The following is a 12,073-nucleotide window of genomic DNA, read 5'->3' on the forward strand; positions in this document are numbered from 1 at the left end:
AATCCATGTGTAATTAACACATTTTGAACTCTTAAAGAAATATAACAAAAGGAAAGACACCCAGCTGAACTAAAATGATCCATGTAGCAAACAAAAACTGTTGTGAGCCGCCACCCTTATATCGCCTTTGGGCTGTTGGAGCCTTGACCTGACTTTTAAAAAGTAATTGGAAAAAAAGCACTATGCTGCAGAAAAATGAAAAATAGATATTTGCAAATTTCTGCCTAAATATGTATTTTACCTGGTTAATGCGTGCTGCGGGGCGTGGTCTGCAGCGCCGCTGCAGGGGAGGCGGACGCACCTGAGCGGCACCCGCAATCACGCCTCGCTGCCTTACGTCTCGGCTGTTGTGTTGATGTTGGTGTGTGTCGGGCTGTGAGCTGAAAAGCTACAGCCGGCTGTATGCGTACAGAAACCGTGTGTGAAAAGTGGTCAATATAGAGATGCTGAAAAGCGTGTTCATGGAAACATCGTCGGGTCTGCCGTGATATGTTTACAATGGGACTTCTGCTCCTGAACCTCTGCGCACAGCGTCTGCAAATCGGAGCTGTACGAAGTCACTTTTATCTTTACGCAGGACTGTAAGCTTTCATCTGTGAGGCGTGAGCGGTGTTTGTCTTTAACATCGTTCACGGTGGAGAATAGCTGCTGACATAATGTGGATCCAAAGATCCATAATTGGCCTACCTGGGGTTGAAAGTCTCGATAAATGCACGGCGTTTCGGCGGGTACACCGGCTTCCGCGAGTGTGACGCTTATTTTGAGCGATGAAAAAATAATAGAATATAATTTTATTTTTATATTTCAATATCACAATAATCTTCCAATTTAGAACTACAAGTTAAAAAGAACTAACATAAATAAAATACACTTCAGCTAAATACTTCTAATTTATTTTCCCAAACCACGCGGAGCCGCACTATAAGGACTAAAGAGCCACATGCGGCTCCGGAGCCGCAGGTTGCCGACCCTGGCATAACACCATGCAGCAGCAGAACGTTGTGTACGTGTGAAGTTTTTCATCTTATCTCCTTTTTTCCCCCTTTGACAGCAGATCTTTTAGTAATATGATGCATATTATGCATCTATCTTGGCCTTAAGACAGCAATTCTGATGGCTAAAGATCCAAATGGGACAAAAAAAATAATAATAATATGATGCATATGATGACATTTTCTGCTGTAAAAAATGAATAAATAAAAACTCTTTTTGGATTTCTGGATAATCCTGTGTCAGATTTTATGAGGAAACACTCCAAAAGCAATTTGGAGTGTTTATGTATGTTTGTAAAGAGCTAGTACTCATTTAGTCAGGTCATCAGTCAATATGGGAACATTTCACTTTTGTTTTAATTAGACACTTTTGTGGAGCAGAGTGTCATCAGGGCAGCATCTGTCTACACTGAATGACTCCCAGGTGACATCCCATATTGAGGTTAATGTGTGTCCTTAAGCACATGTGACTGTTTAGAGCTGGCAGGTTGTAAAATGGAAAGCGTCTCTGAAATGTGTGCCATCACCTTGAATCAAAGTAGCTTCCACGGGCATAAAATGTGTCCTAAACAGCCTTTAAAGCCTTTAAATTTGAAATTGGTTGACATTTATGATGATTTAGCTGTGCTTCTTCTTGGTTACAGGATACAGACCTTCTGGATATAGCATACATAAAAGATGCCAGAAACGGAAAGTGCGCGAAAACGCCAAAGGTAAGCCTCTAATTCGCACATTCACAGTGTCTTATACTGTCTGTGAAGGAAACTCCAGCAATACAATGACCAATGTGCTTTCTTGGCTGATGATATGCTTTGGAAGAGTTTATTTTTGCACTGAAATGAAAGCCATGTGTGGGCGTGAACCTGACTATGATTCACACTCTGTCTCCATCCATCTAACAGAAACTCTATTATGGATTGGGCTGAACTTTGTTCTGGTTCTTCTAATGATTGATATTTAACAATAGAGCAATCGTGCATGTGCAGATATGGCAGTACTTTAGTGCCAGAGGTGTAATTACTGTAATTATCTTGTTTAAACTTCCGATCTCACATTCAGGTGACTGTTAATTTATGTGTGTGTATATATATGTGTGTCTGTGTGTAACTGATCGAATGCGTTCACAGTCTGAACACATTTAGTTTTTGACAGTGATTTGAAGATGAAGGTAAGGAAGTGAAGATCAGATGACACTGACAAGACTGACGAACGTGATTTGAATTCAGTAACGTTGCATAGATGGTTTCCTAATTTGGTATCCAAATGGACTATTTCGCAACTAATGAGAAAGCCGTTGAATATAAGCAAAGAATTTGTAAATTCATTTTTTAAAAGTCTGGCACACAACTATCACAGAATTTGGCACATGGTTGTGCACTTAAAAAAAGCCATATTAAGTTCTTGCACTTCATTTCCCACCTAACAAGTGATGATTAAAACAATGATGCGCCTTCTCTGCTGCTTTACATCCCTGCGTTATAGCTCAGATTCAAATAGCTTTTGAATCCAGTCAGTCTTGTGATGAAACGCTTCATCAGCTTGATTCTGTGCAGCGGGAGAAGCGAGATGTGGGGTCATGCTTTGCTGCTCTGTGTGGGGAGTGAGTGATGATAGAACGAGTACAATAACACGGAGAGTATTCATGCATTTCTAAAAAGCTTACAGAGTGATGCTACCCAGCAAGGAGACATGACCACATGACAGGTAAGACGGTCGAAGCATTGGAAATCCATTACTGGGAGATGGAGTGGTGATGCACCCTGGGCAATGTAATGGGAGCACCAGTGAGACACAGTGTCTGAGGAGTTGATGAGATGGGGAGAGGATGGAAGGAGAGAAAGAGGGAGATGGGATAGTCATAAGAGGAAGGCAGGAGGGTTTTTAAAAAAAATGCAAAGTCTGCAGAATGTGTAAAAAAAGAAAGAAAGATGAACAGAAGAGGGGCAGAGACGTGATGTGAGGTCAGCGGAAGATGTCAGTGGGAAACACAGATAACACCAGACAGCAGTTGCTTTAAGTGGACAGCGCTTGTCAGGGCTTGCTTCTTGAGCATTTCTCCTTCAACTCCTTCACATCTCTCTCTCACACTTCTTTCACCGTCTGTCAAAACGATGAAGGTTTCGTGAGGCTCACTGAACCGCTGACTTCATCTCGAAAGAAACGCTCATAAGCTGCATTTTTGTAATGTAAATATATGCAGACATCTGGAGACATTTACCACGAAGCTAAATGCGATACACGAAGCTCCCTCATTTATGCTGTGAGGTAACTGAGTGCTGTAGATACACGGAGAAAATCATTATGACCACTGATAGTGATGTGTCAGTGCTCTCTGTCTAAGGTTGTGCACGAGGAGGCAAAATAAGGAAGAAGTACAAGTGAAAGGAATTTCATATTACCGTCAACTTTTCAATTTTAACCTTGCAGGTCATGCCGCTTATAAAACTCCCACAACGCTCACTGTGTTGTTTTGATATTTTTATGCTCTGTGCTCTCTTAAGCTTGCGCTGCTTATTCTGGTCTCACTCAAGAGCTCCCTTAGAAGCATTCATTCATTAATCCAAACTGCAGCAAACAAACACACTCGCCAGGGCGAGATGAGATGCTGATGATGACACGTCAGTAAAAAGCTTCAGAAGTGCTTTCATTGTGCTGCTGGAGAGTTCTGCGTCTCAGATGAACATTGTCGGTCTCAAATGCAATCATTGTCAACAGACTGGCTTGAAATGGGCTACAGATGGAAAGGCTGGTTTTTTGCACGCCTCTTTTGAGCCCTTGTTTCTACTCCAGCTCGAGTTACCTCGTATTGTTTTTGAGCGGCGCTGGAATTTCTGTCTGATTGTCATTAAGATTTGGAGCACGTTGCTGTGTTCATTGGCTCGTCGCAGTGTGTGTGTGTGTGCGGGTGTCTGTGTGGGCAGCTTGTCTGACCTCTGATGAATTTATGCCACCCTGCCCATGGGCTTCAGCTACTCATGATGATTCATACATGTGTTTTTTTTGTAAAAAGTAAATAAATAAATAAATTCAGACTGAGAAAAGCGCGCAATCGTTTGTACAATGTGCACATTTACAACTACTGACACAAATCCTGCACAAGAAGTTAGCAGAATAACAAAGCCAGACAAGCACAGAGTCCTTTGTCATACCATTCTCAGACTGCTGATGCTAATTAGCACGTGTCCACCCCATCATCATTTAGGCTGATTAGATTGGGTGCTTGTCAGTGTGACAAGAGGCAACCTCTTTTTGATGGGTGGCTCCAGAAATAAATTACATACCCTTGGGTCAAGTGAGCAATGCGCAGCACTAATGACCAACCATTTCATATGCACACAAATAGCAGGCATATTTGCCTTATGCGATGGGAATAAAGAATGTGTGTGTGAACCAAAGCATTTACTGTGCCACTGAATTATTCAGCTATGATGTTGTGTTCAATCTGTGAAAATGGCCGAATATTTGACTTAAAACCTAAAGTTTTCGGATTATTTAATGCAGTACTGTTTTGTCAAGGTGCAAGCTTGGCTGAGGCTGAACTGTGCACTACTCACAATTTTATTTCCACAAAAGCTAAAACCAAAAGCACAGGAAAACAGCACTGAGAAACTCTCCAGAGGGAACAACAATGATGGGCGAGTTTCAGGGCGCAATCAGAGCCTCAGGAGGTGATCCATTGAGAGAGAGAGAGAGAGAAAGAGGGAGGAGATGAGAGTTAGATCCAGCGGAAAACTGGTGGGTGAAATTGCACTTCCCAAAAGTGGGAAAAAACAATGTTCAGGATCGGTTGTAAACAGATGGCTATTGGGTCCAGGACGGGCATACTGGTTTGCTTCAGGCAGGTAACAGGAGGAAGGGCAGGCAGGTGATGGAGCCGAGGCAGCTCCAAGGGAAGCTGTCCAAGAATGAACCAGCTTGACGAAACAGGTGAGTAGGTTATGATGGCAGCGGCTTTTCGGGCCTACTGGGAAACGTACTGGAAGAGGAGCAAAAAACAACATTGGCACACAAGAATACTCTACACAAAAAAGCTCATGAAGAGGCCTGATTACCACTCAGCTAAGCAGATGAAGATTGGAAGCCTGGGCTGCCTTTTTAAGGCCAAGGAAGAACCGATAATATCTCCTCCCCAGTCTGCCCGACCCAACCCTGGACCTGTGAGAGGAAGAAAACAGAAAGGCCCAAAACAGAAGTAAACCAGTGTCTATCAGGACAGTTTCAGTTAGGAAAACTTTAGTCTAATGAAGTTTCTGGCTTGACTCTGAATGCAAGGAGTTAATGTGAATTTCTGTGTATGTAGAAGGCAACAGATGTTCAGGAAACCGCAAAAGATTTGTGATTTTGGGGGGTTGGAATTTTTCACAGTTAATTACTATATTATCACAAACCAGCTTGAGTCCTTTTAATTTTAAACTGATAGCAGACAGATAGCAGGCTAACTGTCTCATTGACATTCTATGGCCATCTCCACGCACCAAAGTCACTTTAAGGTTAGCAAATGACGGTCCCCATCTTCAAAGTAATCATTTAAAAGGCAACAGGACTGAAAGTTCATTGCACAGGGTCGTAGTAATTCCGGTCATGCCAAGTGCTGTTTTCCCCAGTATCATAATAAAATACCACAGCCTGCTAATTTTGTATGTGAACAGTTATGTGATGGGAAATATTCCCCACGTTTCATACCCCAAATGTTTTCATATGAGGCACAAAATCTGACACAACAAAAGAAAGGAGAGAACTTTATTTACTTGTGGAGTATTTGCTTTATTTCATGCATTTGCGGCAGCAGAGGTCAGAGGAAACTCTAAACTTCAGAAAAAACAAACCATAAGGTGGACTCTGGATAGAAGTCAGCTCGGGCTCTTTCACATATTTGTTTATATTGTTTTGCACGTGTTAAGCCCTCGGTCATTATTACAGGTGCTTCTGCTCCAGACCATCTATTCATATTGTTTCTTTATTAAATCAGCAGTTTAGCTTGCTCCTGCACAGCGTGTTCCTTCTCCTGAGCACAGAGCAACCCAGCTAATCACATCCAAGCTTTTGCGTAGACTTTACCATACAGCTAACTTCAACATAACCATGTTCGCATAACTTCTGCTTTCCATTCTGTCTCTTTGCACGCTGTAAGGGGCACATTGTGAGCCTTTCATTGTCCCCCTTGGTTTCTGGAAGTGTTCTTCTGTCTGGATTGAAGACGAAAATGTAATCAGCATCTCACCATGCTTCTTACAGTAGGTGTCTGACAGGCAAAATTACATGCTTTCTCTCCCCTCCCTTTGACAACCAAACAAATATCCGTCTGTGAAATGCCCTGCCTGTAGAGTTCAGCCTGCAATATACATCCCGAAAATGGAAAACCTTAATGATTTAGTGTTCTCCGGACTACATTTGCAGATCTTTCCATTTTTTATGACAAATTAAGACATCCACTGTCACACTGCAGGAGGCCAGAATTTGCAGACTGGATCTGGTTTGATAATTTAATATCCCTGTCTTAACCCAGCCTTAGTCTGACACGAGCTGCTTATTACTTTGCAGTGCGTTTCAAACTAGACACAGGGATCGCTTCCTTACCTATTTGTGATGCATGCATCGTACTGATGCTGATACATTGTCTGACTGTGTATATAGCACATATTTAGATAGACTCACACGTGGTCATCGGCACAGACAGAGGAGTTGTTGTCAGAATTTATTTATTTTTTTATTGTGGTATTTGTGAATTTCACTGCTTGGGCAGGCTTTTGCCAATGGAGCAATAACAATCAACAGAGAGGGAACAAATGGTCTGGAGCCTTGTCAGAGAAGATCGTTTACAAAGGTGGACCATCTGGACTGATGCTGTTATCTGCAGACAGCCACATGGAAAACTCTCTTAACTCAAAACAAAGCTGGGGAACAACTATTATCTTAGAGCAACAGGACGCAGTTAAAATACCAAATGATTGATGAGAGTAATTCGTGAAAGAGCGTTTGTGCTGTGTACCGACTCCAGCACTTTTGATGTATTATTTTCCTTCTTCTTATATGTATAGAAAATAAAACTGCAGTAGGATCAAGGCTAAAATGTTCATTTCTTCCTTCCTCCTGACTTTTACTTTGAGGTGAGAGGAAGTGGCCACCACTTCTGTTACAGTCTAGGCTTACAGCAGAGACGACTGCTGCTAAATAGAGAGCAGCTTGTGTGTCCCCAGCAGTGTAACAGGATCTGGGAGAGGCCAGCAGGCCATTATCGCCGATCCAACAAAGTCGGCTAAAGCTCTGCCTCCCACGGCAGTAAGTGCTAAACAGCTCCTGCGAGCACGCAGCAAGTTGCCACAGGGTTTAGATTTGTCTTCTGAAGCATACCTTATTCAACGCATATTCAAAGCAGCTGGGTTCTGATTATAACTTATAGACCAGTAGCAGAACCAAGGCCCTGGCAGTTATTTTTCACAGCTGTGAAGCTGTGCCTCAACAAGTTCTTGCTCTTTCTTTATTTTCATTTTTAGCTCGCCCCCCCCCCCCAAAAAAGCTCCAGACTCGGAGCCAATTGCTGAAAACCAAAAAGCCTAGTTAAATTTGTAATAAATGATAAACCAAACAAATATTAGCTGGTTGTTTGAGAGCAACAGTACCCAAAAGGAATGTTTTTTGAATCTCCTGCATAGCAAAAAGTCTCGCAGAGGCAGTGTTTATTTCCATCATCAGTGCTGTGCTGTCTGCTGTAGACTGATGAAGGACGGGGTCACGGTATGAGCTCCAGCTGCAACAATCACAAACATTCAGATTACTTCATATGAAGAGCGGTCAAAGCCTTTTTCTGACCCCCGGGCATCGGTACACTGTAAATCGCTGGAAAACGCAGGTATTGTATGCCATAGTGCATTATAATGACAATATAGGGGTCTATAATTATGACAAAATGAGTGACAGACACTCAAGATACATTGCTTACACGAAGGTTTTATCATATCTAACCTAATAATAGCTTTGACGTGTACCCAGATGCCTCTGCTGGTGGCGGCATATTGTACATTGTGATGCATTTATAGAAAGTCCAGTAGAGCCATGTTTCAGCTAACCACCGAGCCAGTGATTGATTTGTGTGTGTGTCTGTGTGTGGAAAGATGATCCCTGTGCTATGTAGAGGTGTTATTTACTGTATGTCTCGGTGATGTAATGATGTGCTCATGAACCTCTGTCGTAGGCTATGACTCAGCCACGATTCATTATTACACGATTCTTATGAATCGAAGACTCTGTCTCCTCTTTAGTTTTAGCTAAGAACATTGAGCTTGGTGGTGTTTGTTTGGCTATTTTCTCCATAAAACAGCAGAGAGTCTCCTTAAACATCAAGTGGATAGAAGATCAGTCTAGTTCATGTCCTATATCAGGATTGCAGTCCAAGACCAGTGCTGTTAAATCATTGCAGCTTAATGTCGGGAATCTGAATCAGCTGTGTATTTTGCTGACATGCCTCATTCCTCTTTCCACGAGTGACTCCAATCATTCACTCGTGCTGCAAGTCGTTCGCGCTGAGCAGGCACATTTTTAACTGGCACTGCATTTTTTTCTCCCCCATTTATAAAGCTTAAAACACTGATATCAAGAGTTCTGGAATATCTGTTGTAAAATGTGTTAGGGTATAGTAGAGCAATACAGAAATTAATAAAATTAATAATTGAGTGTTTTTTTTAGCCTGTGTGGTAAATGTGAACGAACTGAATAAAGTATGGCTCGTCCATACTTCCCAGCGGACTCTGCTCAGAGACATTTTAGTTCACAGAGGCATGAAACTGTCTGTCAGTTGACAGGTCTGGAGGGAGAACTCCCACACACTCCTATTTTAGACCTGCTTCACACACACACACACATGCACGCACACACACACACACGCGCAGTCATACTCACAACACTTTATGTTCTTTGGGTGCTGAAATAAACATCACACTTACCAAGCATGCATCACCCCCCCTGCTAGTTTTGACTCTCTCCGTCTCGGCTTTGTCAGCCTGACAGCCTCAAACATTTTTTCTTTAATTCAGTGTCTCCATTGCTCCCGACTATCTTTATCATCAGCGGGATTGACTACAGGGCAAATGGCAGTTTGCAGTTAAAGGTGATCAAAGTGGACTGGAATATTGACTCATTGATTTTTATAAAAGTAACCGCAGGACCATTTTTTTCCCCATCCGCCAGCGACGAGGCGATTGATCAGCGTCACGCATCGAAGCAACCTTCCAGCCAGGCAGCAGCAGGGATTAAAAACAGGGGCAGTGAGGAGGGGAGAAAAGAAGCAAAGAAAAGGTTAGCGTGATGGACCCTGATGGGTTTGGGTTTGATTCTACAGTCAATTACATAGGTAATTCCTGCACACTGATTAATTCCCCTGGTGTGAAGCAGACCGTCTCATTACCGCTCGCAGAGAAATCGAAGGTGATGCCTACCCTCTCTTTGGCCTCAGATGCTATCATGTGACTGTGCTTCTGGATTAGGATGAATGAGGGGGAAAAAAATTACCAGCTGAATGAATGAGTGAAATTGAGACTTCAATGAAGAACAGAGGAGCCTGTGTCACTGTGGAGGGAGAATTACCCCAGTGGGACCAGAGATTACTATCCTGGTGAAAAGACTAGAAGAAGCACAATGGTGCACCTGTGCAGGTATAATTTCCACCTTTAGCATAGTCGCAGCAGGAATGGCCTAAAGATTTTAAGAAGGGAAAAAAGAATCATCTTTGTGTGTATTCATCTTTTTTTATTTGTAGTGAACAGAGCAAGTAATGTGAGATATCTGCTTTATGCATCGGCCAAATCACGTGAGAATACGCTTTCACACCAGGCTTCACAAAACAGGCGCAACAACCATTAATAATTAATGAAATTCACAGTGTGGTAATTGTTTATCAGTTGTCCACATAATTAAATTTACACTTGTACATTCTCCCAGCACGGTGCTTTGCTTTAAAGGAGCGCAAACAATCAGTAATTGTTTTTTAAAACAGTAATTGTTTTAAAATTACAAGTGATTCAAACTTAAAAGCAGTGAATTTAAACTGTTATAACATGAATTAATGATTCGCTTGGAAGAAAACTGCCAGATTTTTTAGTATATATAGACAAAGTTTGCAGGGATAGGTGTTCAAAGAAAAAGTGACAAGTTTTATCACAGCTGAAGAGCCAGCAGCTGGCCAAAACTCAGAAAATCCTGCAAGTATAAAAAAAAAATATATCAATGCGGATATAAATTAATTGCTGGACTCTTGGCGTGCCGTGACCCTTTTCTTCAGTCACTGCTGCTTTGGTGTCAGTCTGTTCCACTGGAGCTTGGCTCATGTCTCCAAGTCACTTGATGCCTGCAGTGAATTCAGATGTGACATTTTGTTAACCCAGCAAAAGGTCGTCCCAGTGGAACTGGAGCTGATCAAATAGGAACCAGTCGAGACAGGGGCTCTCAGTCTAGCGAAGGAGGGTTGCTGCCAGCTGAAAGTCAGCAGTTTTGTTGCTGAAGAAAAATCGGTGTTAACACAGACACGCATTCATCTTTCATCTTAGCACCTAGAGGCAGGGAAAAGGTCAGTGCACCCTTACAGTATAGATAGATAGATGTGCCTCACATCCTGATCCTGTTCCTCACATGTTTACTAATACTAAGCAATAATTAATGAATTTAAAAAAATCCAGACTAATGGCTCATTAAAGCAAACAAAATCTACATGAAACGCAGCAAATAAGGTAAAAATCAAATGGAGACCACTGTAACAGTGACCGATGATGTGTACATCAACCGTGTCAATAAATGCTAAGATTTGTCAATAAGGCATTACATGTAGTGACTTCAGCAGCTACAAACGCGTCGCTCGCACCGTACCATTTCATGTTGTCGTCATAAGCTGCGTGTTTATAGTTTTCATAAACTGGCTTTCCTGTAGTTTGTCACCAAGTATGCTGCCCTACACAGAGATGTAAAGTATGGTCTGTATAGAGAAAAATTTGCGAAAACTTTGCATAGGAGGATGTTTGCTTCTGCATCATTCCTCATTGCCTATAAATATCTTCATCGTCCATCATTCGATCCGTAAGATTTGACCATACTACAGATAATACGATTATTATCCGACTATTTAAATGCAGGGGAACTTTGTCCTTTGTTCTACAAATGTTGGTGGATCTCTTCTAGGGATTGTATCTGATATCATTTCAACACCACAGAAGAAGAATGTGAAGGAGTTTCTGGAGAGCAGCGTTTACTATGACTGAAGATCACAAGGTCATCTGCTACATAATATGGTCTGATAAACATTTACCAATCATGCCAGTTTTAAAGGTTATTTTCAACAAATCATCAACATGAAGATTAAAAAGAACTTAAACGCTGTCTCCATATCTTTATTTCAACCTCTTCTTTTGCAAGTGAGCAAGCCAGAACTCTCACAACTCTCAACTCTGTATTTTAGAACCTGTCATTGGCTTAACTTAACAGATAACTTCCTGTGATTTACATGATCACACTGATAAAACATAAGAACAAATGAATTTGCCCTTTTTTCTTTGAATAATACATACAGTAATTGTGCCATTTTTAGCTTTAAAGCCAAACTGGTTATGACTAGATTTTTTATTAATCCCTTTTAGGGAAATTACTCTCTGCATTTAACCCAATCACTCAGTGAAGCAGTGGGCAGCCACCAATCCAGCACCCGGGGAGCAGTATGTAGGGACAGCACCTTGCTCAGGGGTACCTCGGGTAGCCGTTCGGTGGATTTGAACCCCCGACCTTCCGATGAGGCGAACGCTCTACCTGCTGAAATATCGCCTCCCCTTTATTGATGAACGTATTTAACATATCCAACAGAACTCTTTCTAAAGCTTTTTACATTATAGTGGCTAAGGCTACAGGTGACCTATAATCATCAAGATCGTGTCGGCTTTATGCTTAATGGTCCGCACTAACAGAACATTGAGTCTGGCAACAAGCCATGGTTAGTGCATCCAGTAAAACCAGAGGCGACCTAGACTAATAATAGTGTGTTGGAAGAAAAATATGATCTAACACACAGGTCTTATGTCTTGCAGCTCAGGTAAAGCTTGATACTC

General features: G+C 41.9%; 1 protein-coding gene across 3 annotated transcripts in view; it reads left to right on the forward strand.

Moving 5' to 3' along the window:
• Window positions 1–12,073, forward strand: part of LOC120724670 (1-phosphatidylinositol 4,5-bisphosphate phosphodiesterase beta-1) — a 119,482-nt gene that overhangs the window by 35,106 nt on the left and 72,303 nt on the right. For all 3 annotated transcript variants that reach the window (XR_005693969.1, XM_040016968.1, XM_040016969.1), the window contains exon 3: window positions 1,637–1,705. Coding sequence is in view for 2 of the 3 variants with exons in the window: in XM_040016968.1 (XP_039872902.1) it covers window positions 1,637–1,705 (69 nt within the window). In the remaining variant the exon portion in view is untranslated. The remainder of the gene's footprint in view (window positions 1–1,636; window positions 1,706–12,073) is intronic.

The sequence above is a fragment of the Simochromis diagramma genome, unplaced genomic scaffold (genome assembly GCF_900408965.1).
Source record: "Simochromis diagramma unplaced genomic scaffold, fSimDia1.1 OVJJ01000802.1, whole genome shotgun sequence".
Taxonomy (NCBI): Eukaryota; Metazoa; Chordata; class Actinopteri; order Cichliformes; family Cichlidae; genus Simochromis; species Simochromis diagramma.